Here is a 19,435-nt window from a genome sequence, read left to right on the forward strand (position 1 = left end):
CTCTTTTCGATGCCAAACCCACCACTGGTGTACGTGGCCAAAGAGTTCTAATTTCATGTCACCTGACAATAGCATAAAATCTAAATCAAATCAAACTTTATTTGTCACATGCGCCGAATACAACAAGTTTAGACCTTATCGTAAAATGCTTACTTATAAGCCCTTAACCAACAGTCCAGTTCAAGAAGAGTTCAACTAAAGTAAAAAATAATAAACAGTAACACAATAACGAGGCTATATACAGGGGGCGGGGGTACAGGTTAGAGGTAATTTGTACATGTAGGTAGGGGTGAAGTGACTATGCATAGATAATAAGGAGCGAGTAGCAGCAGTGTACAAAACAAATGGGGGGGTCAATGTAATAGTCCGGTGGCCATTTGATTAATTGTTCAGCAGTCTTATGGCTTGGGGGTAGAAGCTGTTAAGGAGCCTTTTGTTCCTAGACTTGGCACTCCGGTACCGCTTGCCTTACGGTAGCAGAGAAAACAATTTATGACTTGGGTGACTGGAGTCTCTGACAATTTTATGGGCTTTCCTCTGACACCGCCTATTATATAGGTCCTGGATTGCAGGAAGCTGGCCCCAGTGATGTACTGGGCCATACGCACTACCCTCTGTAGCGCCTTACGGTCAGATGCCAAGCAGTTGCCATACTAGGCGGTGATGCAACCGATCAGATGCTCTCGATGGTGCAGCTGTAGAACTTTTTGAGGATCCCCCAGATCCCCAGACCCATGCCAAATATTTCAGTCTTCTAAGGGGGAAAAGGTTTTGTTGTGCACTCATCACGACTGTCTTGGTGTGTTTGGACCATAATAGATTGTTGATGATGTGGACACCAAGGAACTTGAAACTCTCGACCCGGTCCACTACAGCCACGTTGATGTTAATAGGGACCTGTTCGGCTCGCATTTTCCTGTAGTCCACGATCAGCTCCTTTGTCTTGCTCACATTGAGGGAGAGGTTGTTGACCTGGCACCACACTGCCAGTCCAGGATCCAGTTGCAGAGGGAGGTGTTTAGTCCCAGGGTCCTTAGCTTAGTGATGAGCTTCGTGGGCACTATGGTGTTGAACGCTGAGCTGTAGTCAATGAACAGCATTCTCACATAGGTGTTCCTTTTGTCCAGGTGGGAAAGGGCAGTGTGGAGTGTGATTGAGTTTGCGTCATCTGTGGATCTGTTGGGGCGGTATGCAAATTGGAGTGGGTCTATGGTATCCGGGAGGATGCTGTTGATGGGAGCCATGACCAGCCTTTCAAAGCACTTCATGGCTACCAATGTGAGTGCTACGGGGCGGTAATAATTTAGGCAGGTTACCTTTGCTTCCTTGGGCACAGGGACTATGGTGGTCTTCTTGAAACATGTAGGTATTACAGACTCAGTCAGGGAGAGGTTGAAAATGTCAGTGAAGAYACTTGCCAGTTGGTTCGCACATGCTTTGAATACACGTCCTGGTAATCCATCTGGCCCTGCGGCTTTGTGAATGTTGAACTGTTTAAAGGTGTTACTCACATCGGCTACCGAAAGCGTTATCAAACAGTCATCCGTAACAACTGGTGCTCTCTTACATGCTTCCGTGTTGCTTGCCTTTAAGCGAGCATAAAAGGCATTTAGCTCGTCTGGTAGGCTCGCGTCACTGGGCAGCTCGCATCTGGGTTTCCCTTTGTAGTCTGTAATAGTTTTCAAGCCCTGCCACATCCGACGAGCGTCAGAGCCGGTGAAGTAGGATTCAATCTTAATCCTGTATTGACGCTTTGCTTGTTTGATGGATCGTCTGAGGGCATAGCAGGATTTCTTATAGGCACCCGGATTAGTGTCCCGCTCCTTGAAAGCGGCAGCTCTAGCTTGTAGCTCGATGCCTGTAATCCATGGCTTCTTGTTGGGATATGTACGTACGGTCACTGTGGGGACGACGTCGTCGATGCACTTATTGATGAAGGCGATGACTGAGGTGGTGTTCTCCTCAGTGCCATCGGAGGAATCCCGGAACATATTCCAGTCTGTGCTAGCAAAACAGTTCTGTGGCGTAGCATCCGCGTCATCTGACCACTTCCGTACTGACCACTGGTACTTCCTGCTTTAGTTTTTGCTTGGAAGCAGGAATCAGGAGGATAGAATTATGGTCAGATTTGCCAAATGGAGGGCGGGGGAGAGCTTTGTATGCATCTCTGTGTGTGGAGTAAAGGTGGTCTAGGGTTTTATCCTCTGGTTGCACATGTGACATGCTGGTAAAAATGTGGTAAAACTGATTTAAGTTTGCCTGCATTAAAGTCCCCAGCCACTAGGAGTGCCACTTCTGCGTGAGCATTTTCTTGTTTGCTTTTGGCCTTATAGAGTTGGTTGAGTGCGGTCTTAGTGCCAGCATCGGTCTGTGGTGGTAAATAGACGGCTATGAATAATATAGATGAGAACTTTCTTGGTATATAATGTGGTCTACAGCTTATCATAAGGTACTCTACCTCAGGCGAGCAATACCTCGAGACTTCTTTAATATTAGACATCGCGCACCAGCTGTTATTGACAAATCAGTTACAATCCAAGTGCCAATGCCATTTAGCAAACTCCAGGAATTTACATTTGTTGGATGACATGAAAATAGAGCTTTTTGGCCACACACACCAGTGGTGGGTTTGGCATCAAAAAGAGGAATCATATGCAGAAAATAACTTCATACCTATGCACCAAGCATGCACACACACACACACACTTACAATCTGACTTTAGGTTTCATTCTCTAGTTAGTCATTGGTGGCAGTGTAGTAGCATTGAGCATTGAACGTAAGGGGCTTTCCAAGCAGTAGAACTCTGTCTTTGGCAGTGTAATGTATCTTATGTGTGTAATAGTCCCTTTACTACAGCCAAAGATATTTATAACTAACCCAAGATAGTTAATCTGTGTCATTTACAGTGTTAGCAAATTAAGCTTAGTAGGAAGAACAAGCAAGGAGGTGGGAAAAGCCAAGCACGAGCTAGTGAGATCTTATTGGCGCATTGCAACATGTATTTGCATATTTCCGTTAGGGAACGCCACCTCTGTGAAGTGCGCGTGTGCACAAACTCAATTCGACCTTGCACCTCTTCTAAACAACGCAATTTTTTAAAACTGGCAAAGTATCAAGTCTATAAAACTTTGTGCACTGTGTTCGTAACAGATTCTAGTTTTGAGAGCAGAAAAATAGATGTTTCATCGATGAGACATTAGCAGAATATCGGCCCAGTTTCACCTAGTTCCATCCTCTTCCACTACCCGTGACTGGACTTCCTTTAACTACAATATTTGGTAGTGAGAAAACTTTCTAAACGGATGCTTCAGCTTTATAGCCCCTGTGACGTGTCTGGGTTACCCCTTCTGTCTGTGCTACAGCAGAGCAGGTGGTTTTCATTTGCTGTACTTTTGAGCTTGGCTCTTGATTATGTACTGTACAGTAAGCATTGGCCGGAGGGATGCCCAAAACAGAGCTAGAGAAACGGATAATATTGACGATGATAATGGTATGAGGATAATGATTGATGATGATGATCGTGATGATGATCTCTGTCTGTCTATAGGGAGGAGGTTCAGCAGAACTGTGTTCGTTGGAAAAAGAAGTTCTCCTTCGTCTGTAAAATGAGTGCCAATCCTACCACTGGAGTCCTGGACCGATGCATCTGCAGGGTTTCTGTACGCAAGGTAACTACATCTCCCATCAACCCCTGCTCTAGTCATTTACCCTGCCAAATAATGGTACTGTCTATTCTGTAGTGTTTTAACCTGCCAAATAATGGTACTATCAATTGTCTAGTGTTTTACCATACCAAATAATGGTATCGTGTAGACAACATTGGGGAGATATTTTCCTAGTGCAAAACAGCCTATGCAGTGAGAAAATGTTGCCCTGCTGTAGTGTCTTTCTAAAATGTTATGCTTATTTTGGGCAACTTTTACTTACTGCGTACGCTTTTTTGCCCAGGCTCTCTTTGTCTCAAAAGTGCCTTTTAGTTACATTGTTAACCTGTTATAAGAAAATGAATCTGTAGTTACTCTGGTATTAAGCATACCTTGTTAATGGAAGCCTTCTCCCTTACTTTTTATCTCCAACTCTGATGTAAATGAGACATTCCCAGACTTTTCACACACCTACTACACACTAGATCAACTTTAACATGTGTTTTTCAATGTATTTTTTGCAGTCAGCGTAGAAGTTCTATGGACTCTTTTATATTTTTTGTTGTTTACTTTACGCTCTTATTAGTGACAATGCTAGCTGCAGTACATTTGACTAATTTAGTAGACGCTCTTATCCAGAGTGACTTACAGTAGTGAGTGCATACATTTTCACAACCCTGGCGAATCATACCCACAGCCCTGGTGTTGCAAGTGCCTTGCTCTACCAACTGAGCTACACGGGACCTACTGTACAGTACTCCTCCCTATGGTGTTACCATGGTATCAGCAAATATGAGGATTGAGAAATGTGACTCTACCTTTATTGTATCAGTAATGACTGATTGGAGATCAGGGTGTGGCTAGAATCACACAGCTCAGTATCTGCTACTATGACATGTAGTCCTCAGAACTCAGATCAGTTCATCTGTAGGGAGTGGGGACACTATAATGTAATGCATGTAAACTGTTATTAACATGCAGTTTACAACAGTCTCAGCTATACACTTTGTGGTTTTATAAGACACCTTTTCTTCTAGTGTAGCATACAAGTGCCCACTGTTAAAACCACATTCTGTAAGATTATTTAGAAWGAAAAGATTGATTGTTTATAATCAAACTTTTCAAGTGGTTCCTTCCTTTAATTTGTTTAGTCTCCTAGTGTTTGAATGCACTTGAAATAAGAATCCTAGCCACTTAAATGTCATATGCTGTAGAATAGACTATAGAAGGAAAGAAGGTGTGTTTCTTCTGAAAGTGTTGGCAGCACACATGAGTTTGTGCTTCAGGTATTTCATCTGCTTCTTCTTGTCATTGCAGGAGCTTAAAGGAGGAAAGACATTTTCAAAGGTATGAAGACAACAAAAAAAGACAACAAAAAAAAATCTAATTTTTCAGCATACCTCCACTACTTTTTCTTTAGCGGGTAGATCAGCTTTAACGTTGCTGATAGATTGTGGCTTCCATCAATATCATTTCCAATCCCCCATATATATTTTTGGTGAATATACGGTACCAGTCAAAAGTTTTGACACACCTACTCATTCCATGGTTTTTCTTTATTTGTACTATTTTCTACATTGTAGAATAATAATGAAGACATCAAAACTATGAAATAACACATATGGAATAATGTAGTGATCAAAAAAGTGGTAAACTATCTACAGTATCTGYAATTTATATTGTATTTATTATTATTTTTAATCCCAGGCCCCCGTTCCCGCAGGAGGCCTTTTTGCCTTTTGGTAGGCCGTCATTGTAAATAAGAATTTGTTCTTAACTGGCTTGCTTAGTTAAACAAAGGTTAAAAATAAAAAATAAACAAATTAAAATATATTTGAGATTTGAGATTCTGCAAAGTAGCCACCCTTTGCATTGATGACGGCTTTGCACACTCTTTGCATTCTCTCAACCAGCTTCACCTGGAATGCTTTTCCAACAGTCTTGAAGGAGTTCCTGTCACGTTCCTGACCCGTTTTCTGTTAGTTTTGTATGTGTTAGTTGGTCAGGACGTGAGTTTGGGTGGGCAGTCTATGTTTTCTGTTTCTATGTTGGTTAATGGGTACCTAATATGGTTCTCAATTAGAGGCAGGTGATTTTCATCTCCTCTGATTGAGAATCATATTAAGGTAGGTAGTTTCACAGTGTTTGTTTGTGGGTGGTTGTCTCCTGTGTCTGTGTCTATGTTGCACCATACGGGACTGTTTCGTTCGTTCGTTCGTCGTTTTGTGTAGTCATTTTCCTGTTCGTTCGTTCTGCGTTACATGTAAGTCCTTACGTTCAGGTTTTTCTACTTCCGTTTGTTGTTTTTGTTAGTTAAGTGAAGTTTTTCGTGTTTTTTTCGTCTTTTACTTTAATAAATATTATGGCAAATACCAGTCTGCATTTTGGGTTGACTCCCTGCTCCTCCTCCTTCGTATGAATAGAGGAGGAGGAACGTCGTTTACAGAACCACCCACCAATCCAGACAAGCAGCGCAAGTTCGAGCAGTGGACTAATAAACAGGAATGGACATGGGAGGACGTATTAAACGGCAAGGGTTTGCTACAACATGGGGGAGATCCTGGCCGGAAGGGATCGCCTCCATGGGAACAGCTGGAGGCGCTTAGAGAGCGGAAGGCAACGGGAGAGAGGAACCGCAAGATCTGAAGGTAAGCGCGGCTAGCAGGGCCCGAAGCAGAACCAAAAATTTATGGGGGGAGGGCTAAGAGGTTGTGGGCACGGGAGGTAGGGACCTGCGCCCACTTCCAGGCCTAACCGTGGAGAGCGGGAGTAGGGCAGACGCCGGTTACGCAGTAGAGCGGCCACGGTGTTCTCCTGTACGTGTGCATATCCGGTTGCGGGTTATTCCACTCCCCGCACTTGGTAGGGCTAGATTAGGGCATTGAGCCAGTGTCATGAGGCCGGCTCAACCGTCTGGTCTCCATGGTCTTCCTCGGGCCGGCTTTTACATGGCACCAGCCTTACGGCATGTGTCCCCGGTTTCCGCCTACATAGTCCCGGTGCGGGTTATTCCATCCCCCGCACTGGTGCGGGCGAGGGAGTTATACAACCAGGTAAGGTTGGGCAGGCTCGGGTGCTCAAGGGAGCCAGTACGCCTGCATGGTCAGTTTTCCCGGCCGTCTACCTGTCCGCCGCCAGCCCAGTACCACCAGTGGCCTTACACCACGCACCAGGCTTCCAGTGCGTTTTCAGAGCTGTTCCCTCCTCCAGCACTCTCTATGGTGCGTGTATCCAGTTCGGTGCCTCCGTTCCGGCCAACAGGTTCGGACGCACTAAGCTTCCAGTGCGTCTCCAGGCCCTGTACGCACTGTTCTTTACCGACTCCTTCTGATGTGCGTGCCTAGCCCAGTCCACCAGTGGCCCTATACCAGCGCACCAGGCCCCCTATAGTGGCGCTTCGAGGAGGTTTAGTGTGCCCTGTCCTGCTCCCGCACTAGCCTTGAAGGTGCGTGTTCCAGTCCGGTGCCTCCAGTTCCGGCACCGACGACACCAGGCCCTACAGTGCGCCTTCATCGGCAGAGCCATCCGTCTCCCAGCGCCATCTGAGCCATCCGTCTCCCCAGCGCCATCTGAGCCATCCGTCTCCCATACGCGTAATCTGAGCCATCCGCTCCATAGCGCCATGCTGAGCCATCGTCTCCATAGCGCATCCTGAGCCATCCGTCTCATAGCGCTCTGAGACCATCCGTCTCCAGCGCATCTTTGAGCACATCCGTCTCCCCAGCGCCATCCTGAGCCCTAGCGTCTCCCAGCGCCATCTGAGCCATCCGTCTGCCCAGTGCGTCAGAGCATCCGTCTGTCTCCCCGAGCCGTGCAGAGCGTTCGTACAGTCAGGACCGCTAGAGCGTTCGTTCAGTCAGGATCTGCAGAGCCGCCACCAGACAGGATCTGCCAGAGCCGCCAACCGACAGGGATCTGCCAGAGCCGCCAGCCAGACAGGAACTCCAGGAGGCCGCCAGCCAGACAGGATCTTGCCAGAGCCGCCAGCGAGCCTATGAGCAGAACAGAGCCGTCAGCCTGCATGAGCGTCCCAGAGCCGTAAGCCTGCCATGAGCGTCCAGAGCCGTCAGCCTGCCATGAGCGTCCAGAAGCGCGTCGCCTGGCATGAGCGTCCAGCGCCGTCAAGCCTGCCATGAGCGTCCAGAGGGCAGCCTGCCATGAGCGTCAGAGCCGTCAGCCTGCCATGGAGCGTCCAGAGCCGTCAGCCTGCCATGACGCGTGCCAAGCCGTCAGCCTGCCATTGAGGTCCGGGGGCCGTCATTATTCCAGAACTGCCTTTGCTCTCAGTCCAGAGCTGTCCCTCTCTGTCCGGAGTCTGGCCCTTCAGTCCGGAGTTGCCCCTCTTATCCTGAGCTACCTCTCTATCCTGAGCTACTCTCTATCTGAGCTATCCTCTGTCTGAGATATCCTCTCTGTTCCCTGAGGCTCCTTGTTCCCGGAGCTTGTCCTTTATTCCTTGGTGTTGCCCCTTAAATTAGGTGGGGGAAATAAGAAAGGGTGGTCATTTTACGGGGGAGACGTTAAGCTGGGATTGACTATGGTGGGGTGGGGACCTCGCCAGAGGGCCTGAGCAACCCCGTGGTCAGTTCTGCCACTCGTACCTCTCCCTAGACTTTTGGTGTGTGCGTTGGAGTACGCTACCTTGAGGCGGGGGGTTATGTTCACGTTCCTGACCCGTTTTCTGTTAGTTTTGTATGTGTTAGTTGGTCAGGACGTGAGTTTGGGTGGGCAGTCTATGTTTTCTGTTTCTAGTTTGGTTAATGGGTACCTAATATGGTTCTCAATTAGAGGCAGGTGTTTTCATCTCCTCTGATTGAGAATCATATTAAGGTAGGTAGTTTCACAGTGTTTGTTTGTGGGTGGTTGTCTCCTGTGTCTGTGTCTATGTTGCACCATACGGGACTGTTTCGTTCGTTCGTTCGTCGTTTTGTGTAGTCATTTTTCCTGTTCGTTCGTTCTGCGTTACATGTAAGTCCTTACGTTCAGGTTTTTCTACTCCGTTTGTTGTTTTGTTTAGTTAAGTGAAGTTCGTGTTTTCGTCTTTACTTTAATAAATATTATGGCAAATCACAAGTCTGCATTTTGGTTCGATCCTGCTCCTCCTCTTCGTATGAAGAGGAGGAGGAACGCCGTTACAGTTCCCACATATATTTTGATTTGTTTAACACTTTTTTGGTTACAACATTATTCCATATGTGTTTTTTCAAAGTTGTGATGTCTTCACTATTATTCTAAACAGTAGAAAATAGTCAAATAAAGAAAAACCCTTGAACGAGTAGGTATTCCAGGCTTTTGCTTGGTACTGTATATTTTACTTTATTATTTTCCCCTAACCCTACCACCCCTCCCCTAATTGGAGTAAACTAATGGACGACATGCTTAGTCTTCTACTTCCAGTTTATACATACTATATACATTTTACGGACGCAGTATATTTTACAACGGTTATCTTTTTTTTGTTTTTAGTCCCATCCTTCTCTCAACCCCTCCCATATATCGCTGAAGACCATCCAGACCATTCAGTTTAATTTTTATTTGACATGTATTTTTCAACTGTGCTGTTTCACAAAAGTTCTGAACTTATATATAGCCTCAAAAAAATAAAGGGAACACTTAAAAACAACACAATGTAACTCCAAGTCAATCACACTTCTGTGAAATCAAACTGTCCACTTAGGAAGCAACACTGATTGACAATAAATTTCACATGCTGTTGTGCAATGGAATAGACAAAAGGTGGAAATTATAGGCAATTAGCAGACACCCCCAAAAAAGGAGTGATTCTGCAGGTGGTGACCACAGACCACTTCTCAGTTCTCTATGCTTCCTGGCTGATGTTTTGGTCACTTTTGAATGCTGGCGGTGCTCTCACTCTAGTGGTAGCATGAGAGGAGTCTACAACCCACAAAGTGGCTCAGGTAGTGCAGTTCATCCAGGATGGCACAATTCAATGCGAGCTGTGGCAAAAAGGTTTGCTATGTCTGTCAGCGTAGTGTCCAGAGCATGGAGGCGCTACCAGGAGACAGGCCAGTACATCAGGAGACGTGGAGGAGGCCGAGTGGAGGAGCTCTACGCTCCAGACTTCCAGTGCGCTCCACAGCCCAGTAGTCCTGTGCGGCTCCAAGCACAGTCCTCCTGTGCGTTCTCCCAGCCCGGTACGTCCTGTGCCGGCTCCACGCACCCGGCTTCCAGCGACGGTCTGCAGTCCAGAGCCTCCAGCGACGGTTCCCGGTCCGGAGCCTCCTGCGAGGGTACCCGGTCCAGAGCTTCCGGCGAGGGTCCCCCGGTCCGAGGCCTCCTGCGAGGGTTCCCGGTCCAGAGTCTCCTATACGAGGGTTCCCGTCCAGAGCCTCCTGCGAGGGTTCCCGGTCCAGAGCTCCTGCGAGGGTTCCAGGTCCGGAGCCTCCAGCGAGGGTTCGGTCCGGAGCCTCCTGTGAGGGTTCCCGGTCCGGAGCCTCCAGCGAGGGTTCCCAGTCCGGAGCCTCCAATGATGATCACGTTCCGGAGTCCCCGGCGACGATCCACGGTCCGGTTCCTCCGGCGGCGATCACGGTCCGGAGCTTCCGGCAACGATTCACGGCTCGGTTCCTCCGGCGACGATCCACGGTCCGGTTCTCCGGCGACGATCCACGGTCCAGAGCTTCCAGTGACGATCCCCGCACCAGAGCCGCAACCAAAGCTGACGTATCCGCGAGCGGAGTGTGTACTTTGCCCCATACCGGAGCCGCCCCCGACGTTAGATGCCCACCCGGACCCTCCCCTTATGAGTCAGGTTTTGCGGCCGGAGGTCCGCACCTTTGGGGGGCTACTGTCACGCCCTGACCATAGAGATCCTTTTATTCTCTATGTTGGTTAGGTCGGGGTGTGAACTAGGGTGGGTTATATAGGTTATTATTTGTCTATGTTGGCCTGGTATGGTTCCCAATCAGAGGCAGCTGTTTATCGTTGTCTCTGATGGTGGATCATATTTCGGCAGGCTTTTTCCACTGGGTTTTTGTGGGATCTTGTTTGTTTGTATGTAGTTGCCAGTTGCACTGCATTTGACTTCACGTTTTGTTTTTGTTCTGTATTGTTTTGGTGAGTTTCTTTAATTAAACATGTGGAACTCTACGCACGCTGCGCCTTGGTCCGTTAATTCTACAAACGACCGTGACATATTTGCAGAGTTAGCTCCAGGTAAATGTTGCAATTCTTCAGTTATTCCTGAACCTGCGACCAAAAACAAGCTACATATGGACAGTACCAAAAACAAATTATCTAATGATTCTGTCTCTTCGCAGCAAAATCTGCAACGCTGGGATGGTTGTATCCTCCATATATATATATTCTATTGGTTGCAAGAATTTTGTATAACAATTTAAACTGAAAGGTTTTGAATACAGCATTGTTTTGTGTATCAGTTCATAAACCATGTCCCATGGAATTGGTACATCGAAAATCTCTTCCCAACTATTTTGTAATCTATATGGCACAGCTGTCAATTTTTAGGTCCTGAAATGAAACTGGTATACTTTTTTATTTAGAAGAAAAAGAAACGCACACCTATTTAGGCGAGGTGCTGGCTAGCGGAGTAGAAAACTTAAAAATAAAGGAGAGCCGCACACTCTAGGAGCTCAGATGCAAAAAATATTTAATTTACCAACGTTTCGACAGGCAAGCTGTCTTCATCAGGGTACAATCACAGACACTGCGGGATGACTCGTTTATATAGTGTCAAGACACACATGTGTCTGTAATCATGGACAAGAGTGGCCTAATATCATTGGTTAATTTCTCAAATATTAAAATGGCATAGAAAGAGCAGCATACAATAAACACAAATGGATAGCATACGATCATAGACTCACTTAAGACCACACAAGCCTACAAACAACCACAATGGCAAAGTCACAACAATCACAAGAATGGCTTCAGATCAAAGTCCACGTTGAGACCGAAGGGAGCAAGGGTCTTTAAGTTAAAGATCCAGGCAGCCTCTCGTTTTAACAATAAATTATCAAGGTCACCCCCTCTCCTAGGGAGGGTGACATGTTCGATGCCAATATAACGCAGAGACGAAATCGAGTGGCCTGCCTCCAAAAAGTGGGCCGCAACTGGGTAAGTCAAGTTTTGGCACCTAATGGTGCTACGATGCTCTGAGATACGTACTTTTAATTCACGCTTTGTTTTACCCACATAATTTTTACCACAAGGACAAGTTATAAGATAAATAACTGCCTTAGTGGAGCACGTAATAACACCTTTGATTGGGATCGATTTCCCTGTTTGTGGGTGTTTAAAGGATCTGCATTTATAAGTGCCATTGCATTGAGCACAGCCATTACACTTATAATTTCCATCCAGTAGGGGCGCAAATAGATGTTGTTCAGGAATATCTTGGGGTGTGCCACAGATGTCTCAAGTTTTTAGGGAGTGTGMGATTGGGAACTCACAGGATCAACACAAGGAGCTGTCTGTATTGTGGGACTTTTGGTCATTTTGTGTCCTCTTGCCCGATACGAGAGGCCGCCTTCAACACGGTCAGCAGCCACTACGAATATCTGGTCATGCCCTTTGGCCTCACCAATGCCCCTGCCGTGTTCCAGGTTCTGGTGAATGATGTTCTCCGCGATATGTTGAACCGGTTCGTCTTCGTCTACATTGATGACATCCTCATCTTCTCCCGCTCCCCCCAAGAACATGTGCAACAGTCCGACAGGTTCTCCAGCGCCTTCCGGAGAACCAGTTGTTTGTTAAGGTGGAAAAGTGCGAGTTCCATCGCTCCACCATTCCCTTTCTGGGCTACATCATCTCTGCCAGGAGTGTCCAGATGGATCCCGAGAAGGTGAGAGCGGTGGTGGATTGGCCTCAGCCTACTTCCAGGKTGCAGCTGCAATGCTTCCTGGGGTTTGACAACTTTTATCACCGCTTTATCCGGGTTTACAGCACCCTGGCCTCCCCCCTGTCTGCACTCAGCTTTACCAAAGTTCCGGGACCTTAAACACCACTTCACCACTGATCCTATCCTGGTTCATCCTGAACCTTCCCATCAGTTCGTGGTGGAGGCCGATGCTTCAGATGTCGGAGTGGGGGCTGTCCTGTCCCRACGTTCTGCCCTGGACCTTATGCTACATCCCTGCGCCTTCTTCTGCCACCGCCTCAATGCCATGGAGAGGAACTACGATGTGGGGAATCGGGAGCTTCTTGCGGTGAAGATGGCGTTGGAGGAATGGAGGCAGTGGCTAAAAGGGGCGGAACATCCGTTCATTGTGTGGACCGACCAAAAAACCAAGCGCCTCAACTCCAGGCAAGCGAGATGTGCCATGCTGTTTACACGGTTCAACTTTTCCCTCTCCTACCGGCCGGGGTCCAAGAACGTCAAGCCAGAKGCCCTGTCTCGCCACTATAACCCCACGGTTACCACCCCGGAGCCCGAGATCATCCTTCCCACCTTGTGCCTGGCRACGGCACTCATCTGGGGTATAGGGAAACCGGTCCGGGAGGCGCAGCAGTCCGAGCCAAACCCTTGGGGGGGGCCCAGATAACCGGATGTTTGTGCCTGACACTGTCTCCTCTGCGGTCCTGGAGTGGGCCCATTCCTCCAGGCTTGCCTGTCACCCGGGCTCTCGTCGCACCCTGGCCTTCGCGCGACAACGCTTTTGGTGGCCTACTATGGTTCTGGATGTTGCCACGTTTGTCGCCGCCTGCACGATCTGTGCACAGAACAAGACTCCTCGGCAAACTCCGGCTGGTCTTCTCCAACCACTGCCTGTCCCTCACCGTCCCTGGTCCCATATATCCCACTGCCATCCTGAAAGCCGCCCACTTCATTCCTCTTCATAAACTACCCTCGGCCAAGTAGACGGCCCAGCACGTCTTCCAGATCCACGGACTCCCGGTGGACATGGTCTCCAACAGGGGTCTGCAGTTCTCGTCCCGGTTCTGGAAGGTGTTCTGCTCACTCATTGGGTCATCGGCCAGCCTGTCATCCGGATTCCAACCCCAGTCCAACGGCCAGTCGGAGCGAGCGAACCAGGACTTAGAGACGACTCTTCGCTGCCTAGTTTCCGCCAACCCTACCACCTGGAGTTAGCAACTGATATGGGTTGTGTACGCCCGCAACACCCTTCCTTGCTCTGCCACGGGTCTCTTGCCCTTCAAGTGTTCCTTGGGATATCAGCCTCCGCTCTTCCCTGAGCAAGAGGAGGAAGTCAGAAATCCCTCTGCCCAGATGTCCATCCGCCGCTATCGCCGTACCTGGAACTGTGGCCACCCTGTTGAAGACCACTTCCAGGTATAGGCGACAAGCGGATCACCACCGGACCCCTGTGCCACACTATCGGCTTGTGCAGAGGATATGACACTCCACCCCGGGACCTGCCCCTCTAGGTGGAATCCCGTAAACTTTCCGCCCCATTTCATCGGCCCGTTCCCTATCTCTAGAGTCATTAGCCCCACTGCTGTTCGTCTTTTATTACTCCGTACCCTCCGTATTCACCCACCTTTCCATGTCTAGGATTAAGCCTGTGTCTCACAGCCCTTTGTCTTCTGTTTCCAGGCCCATTCCCCTTCCCYGTGTCATCGATGGCCATCCGGCGTACATGGTGAAACACCTCCTGAGTGTTCGACCACGGGGCAGGGGTTTCCAGTACCTGGTTGACTGGGAGGGTTATGGCCCGGAGGAGAGGTGCTGGGTCCCCGCTAGAGACATCCTGGACCCAGCCCTTATCGCCGACTTCCACTGCCGGCACCCCTGTCAACCAGGTATGCGCCCAGGTAGAACACCAGGTGGCACCACTAGAGGGGGGAGTACTGTCACATCCTGATCTGTTTCACCTGTCTGTGATTGTTTCCACCCCCCTACAGGTGTCGCCAATCTTCCCCATTATCCCCTGTGTATTTATACCTGTGTTCTCTGTTTGTCTGTTGCCAGTTCGTCTTGTTTGTCAAGTCAATCAACGTTTTTGTCTCGGCTCCTGCTTTTCCCAGTCTCTCTTTTTCTTGCCCTCCTGGTTTTGACCCTTGCCTGTCCTGACTCTGAGTCTGCCTGCCTGACCACTCTGCCTGCCCCTGACCAGTTTACATTACATTTACATTTAAGTCATTTAGCAGACGCTCTTATCCAGAGCGACTTACAAATTGGAAAGTTCMTACATATTCATCCTGGTCCCCCCGTGGGAATTGAACCCACAACCCTGGCGTTGCAAGCGCCATGCTCTACCAACTGAGCCACACGGGACCTGAGCCTGCCTGCCTACCTGTACCTTTGCCCCACCTCTGGATTATTGACCTCTGCCTACGCTGACCCTGTGCCTACCTGCCATCCAGTACCGTTGCCCCACCTCTTGTTTACTGACCCCTGCCTGCCTTGACCTGTCTATTGCCTGCCCCTGTTGGATTATAAACCATTGTTAATTTGACGTTGTCTGCATCTGGGTCTTATCTTCATTCCTGATACTGAGGGTGGGTGGAGGGGTGCTGAGGAGTATTTCTGTCTGTAATGAAGCCCTTTTGTTGGGAAAAACTCATTCTGATTTGCTGAGCCTGGCTCCTCAGGGGTGGGCATGGCAGCCACATGGGTAGGCCTATGTCCTCCAAGGCCCACCCTTGGCTGCAGTCCTGCCCAGTCATGTGAAATCCACCCCACCTAGAGGGAGGTGGAAACAATCACATCTCCCAACTTCCGGCGCCGACAGAGATGGCCGCCTTGCTTCACGTTCCTAGGAAACTATGCAGTATTCAGTTTTTTKATGTATTATTTCTTACATTGTTATCCCAGGAAATCTTAAGTTTTATTACATACAGCCGGGAGGAACTATTGGATATAAGAGCAACGTCAACTTACCAACATTACGACCACGAATACGACTTTCCCGAGGCGGATCCTCTGTTTGGTCCACCACCCAGGGCAATAGATCGGATCATAGCCGGCGACCCAAAACAACGGCGCCGCAGAATGGGCAGACGGAGCGGTCTTCTGGTCAGGCTCCGTAGACGGGCACATCGCGCACCGCTCCCGAGTATACTACTCGCCAATGTCCAGTCTCTTGACAACAAGGTAGATGAAATCTGAGCAGGGGTTGCCTTCCAGAGAGACATCAGAGATTGTAACGTTCTTTGTTTCACGGAAACATGGCTCACTCGGGATACGTTATCAGCCACCTGGTTTCTTCACGCATCGTGCCGACAGAAACAAACATCTCTCTGGTAAGAAGAAGGGCGGGGGTGTATGCCTTATGATTAACGAGACGTGGTGTGATCATAACAACATACAGGAACTCAAGTCCTTTTGTTCATCTAGAATTCCTTACAATCAAATGCCATCCGCATTATCTACCAAGAGAATTCTCTYCGATTATAATCACAGTCGTGTATATCCCCCCCAAGCAGACACATCGACAGCCCTGAAAGAACTTCATTGGACTCTATGTAAACTGGAAACCATATTTCCTGAGGGTGCATATATTGTAGCTGGGGATTTTTACAAGGCTAATCGAAAACAAGGCTCCCTAAATTTTATCAGCATATCGAATGCGCGACCCGGGCTGGTAAAACCCTGGATCATTGTTACTCTAACTTCCGCGACGCATACAAAGCCCTCGCTCGCCCTCCTTTCGGAAAATCTGACCACGATTCCATTTTGTTGCTCCCAGCCTATAGACAGAAACTAAATCAGGAAACGCCCTTGCTCAGGTCTGTTCAAYGCTGGTCCGACCAATCGGATTCCACGCTTCAAGATTGCTTCGATCACGTGGACTGGGATATGTTCCGCATAGCGTCGTACAATGTACGATGCTGCTGGTATGCCAGCAGCATACCACCCTGCATACCACTGCTGGCTTGCTTCTGAAGCTAAGCAGGGTTGGTCCTGGTCAGTCCCTGGATGGGAGACCAGGTGCTGCTGGAAGTGGTGTTGGAGGGCCAGTAGGAGGCACTCTTTCCTCTGGTCTAAACAAAGATCCCAATGCCCCAGGGCAGTGATTGGGGACACTGCTCTGTGTAGGGTGCCGTCTTTCGGATGGGACGTTAAACGGGTGTCCTGACTCTCTGAGGTCATTAAAGATCCCATGGCACTTATCGTAAGAGTAGGGGTGTTAACCCCGGTGTCCTGGCTAAATTCCCAATCTGGCCCTCAACCATCACGGTCACCTAATAATCCCCAGTTTACAATTGGCTCATTCATCCCCCTCCTCTCCCCTGTAACTATTCCCCAGGTCGTTGCTGCAAATGAGAACGTGTTCTCAGTCAACTTACCTGGTAAAATAACGGTAAAATAAAAATAAATAAAACAATAACATTGATGAATACACTGATTCGGTGAGCGAGTTTATTAGCAAGTGCATCGGTGATGTTGTACCCACAGCGACTATTAAAACCTTCCCCAACCAGAAACCGTTGATTGATGGCAGCATTCGCACAAAACTGAAAGCGCGAACCCCTGCTTTTAAATCAGGGCAAGGCGACCGGAAACATGACTGAATACAAACAGTGTAGCTATTCCCTCCGCAAGGCAATCAAACAAGCTAAGTGTCAGTATAGAGACAAAGTAGACTCGCGAACTTAACGGCTCAGACTCGAGAGGTATGTGGCAGGGTCTACAGTCAATCACGGTCTACAAAAAGAAAAACAGCCCCGTTGTGGACCACAATGTCTTGCTCCCAGACAAACTAAACAACTTCTTTGCTCGCTTTGAGGACGATACAGTGCCACCGACACAGCTCGCTACAAAAACCTGCGGGCTCTCCTTCACTGCAGCCAAAGTGAGTAAAACATTTAAACGTGTTAACCCTTGCAAGGCTGCCGGCACAGATGGCATCCCTAGCCGCGTCCTCAGAGCATGCACAGACCAGCTGGCTGGTGTGTTTACGGACATATTCAATCTATCCTTATTCCAGTCTGCTGTTCCCACATGCTTCAAGAGGGCCACCATTGTTCCTGTTCCCAAAAAAGCTAAGGTAACTGAGCTAACTGACTATCGCCCCATAGCACTCACTTCCGTCATCATGAAGTGCTTTGAGAGACTAGTCAAGGACCATATCACCCCCACCCTACCTGACACCCTAGACCCACTCCAATTTGCTTACCGCTCCAATAGGTCCACAGACGACGCAATCACACTGCACACTGCCCTAACCCATCTGGACAAGAGGAATACCTATGTAAGAATGCTGTTCATCGACTACAGCTCAGCATTTAACACCATAGCACCCTTCAAACTCGTAATTAAGCTCGAGACCCTGGGTCTCGACCCCAAACCTGTGCAATTGGGTGCTGGACTTCCTGACAGGCCGCCCCCAGATGGTGAGGGTAGGAAACAACATCTCCACCCCGCTGATCCTCAACACTGGGGCCCCACAAGGGTGCGTTCTCAGCCCTCTCCTGTACTCCCTGTTCATCCATGACTGCGTGGCCATGCACGCCTCCAACTCAATCATCAAGTTGGCAGACGACACTACAGTGGTAGGCTTGATTACCAACAACGACAAGATGGCCTACAGGTAGGAGGTGTGGGCCCTCGGAGTGTGGTGTCAGGAAAATAACCTCACACTCAATGTCAAACAAACAAAGGAGATGATTGTGGGCTTCAGGAAACAAAACAGCAGAGGGAGCAGCCCCCTATCCACATTGACGGGACAGTAGTGGAGAAGGTGGAAAGTTTTAAGTTCCTCGGCGTACACATCACGGACAAACTGAAATGGTCCACCCACACAGACAGCGTGGTGAAGAAGACGCAGCAGCGCCTCTTCAACCTCAGGAGGCTGAAGAAATTCGGCTTGTCACCAAAAAGACTCACACACTTTTACAGATGCACAATCGAGAGCATCCTGTCGGGCTGTAAGGCTCTCCAGAGGGTAGTGAGGTCTGCACAACGCATCACCGGGGGCAAACTACCTGCCCTCCAGGACACCTACATCACCCGATGTCACAGGAAGGCCAAAAAGATAATCAWGGRCAACAACCACCTGCCTGTTCACCCCACTATCATCCAGAAGGCGAGTTCAGTACAGGTGCATCAAAGCTGGGCCCGAGAGACTGAAAAACAGMTTCTATCTCAAGGCCATCAGACTGTTAAACAGCCATCACTAACATTGAGTGATGCCAACATACTGACTCAAATCTCTAGCCACTTTAATAATTAAAATTTGGATGTAATAAATGTATCACTTGCCACTTTAAACAATGCCACTTTATATAATGTTTACATACCCTACATTACTCATTTCATATGTATATACTGTACTCTATACCATCGACTGCATCTTGCCTATGCCGTTCGGCCATCGCTCATCCATATATTTTTATGTACATATTCTTATTCATTCCTTTACACTTGTGCGTATAAGGTAGTTGTTGTGAAATTGTTAGATTACTTGTTAGATATTACTGCATGGTCGGAACTAGAAGCACAAGCATTTCGCGACACTCGCATTAACATGCTAACCATGTGTATTTGACAAATAACATTTGATTTGATTTAATTAATTTATCTCAATTGACTCATTCCCTTATATGAACTGTAACTCAGTAAAACCTTTGACATTGTTGCATGTTGCATTTATATTTCGGTTCAGTATATATAAAAAAAATCTTGCATATCTTAATTTATTTCCACAATTAACAAATAATATGCATAATAATGTAGGCAGTTCATACGAAGGATTGTTACCTATAACCAGGATTGGCATTACAATAATTACATTTTTGGCAAGCAATTATTATTTTAGCAAACAATATTTGTGATTCATCTTCTATTGATTACCCCATAGCAACAGACGTGGGATACGTACACACACACACACACAACACACAC

General features: G+C 48.0%; 1 protein-coding gene across 3 annotated transcripts in view; it reads left to right on the forward strand.

Moving 5' to 3' along the window:
- LOC111963782 (early estrogen-induced gene 1 protein) overlaps positions 1-19,435 on the forward strand; it is a 70,672-nt gene that overhangs the window by 43,272 nt on the left and 7,965 nt on the right. The window contains exons 1-3 of one of the 3 annotated variants that reach the window (XM_023987296.2): positions 3,611-3,669; positions 4,963-4,992; positions 14,183-14,388. In XM_023987296.2, coding sequence (XP_023843064.1) covers positions 14,296-14,388 — 93 coding nt within the window. In that variant the 5' untranslated portion in view covers positions 3,611-3,669; positions 4,963-4,992; positions 14,183-14,295. Of the gene's footprint in view, positions 1-3,548; positions 3,670-4,962; positions 4,993-14,182; positions 14,389-19,435 lie in introns of those variants that run through there. The other 2 variants (XM_023987294.3, XM_023987295.2) reach the window with 2 other exon arrangements.

This window comes from Salvelinus sp. IW2-2015, linkage group LG5 (genome assembly GCF_002910315.2).
Source record: "Salvelinus sp. IW2-2015 linkage group LG5, ASM291031v2, whole genome shotgun sequence".
NCBI lineage: Eukaryota > Metazoa > Chordata > Actinopteri > Salmoniformes > Salmonidae > Salvelinus > Salvelinus sp. IW2-2015.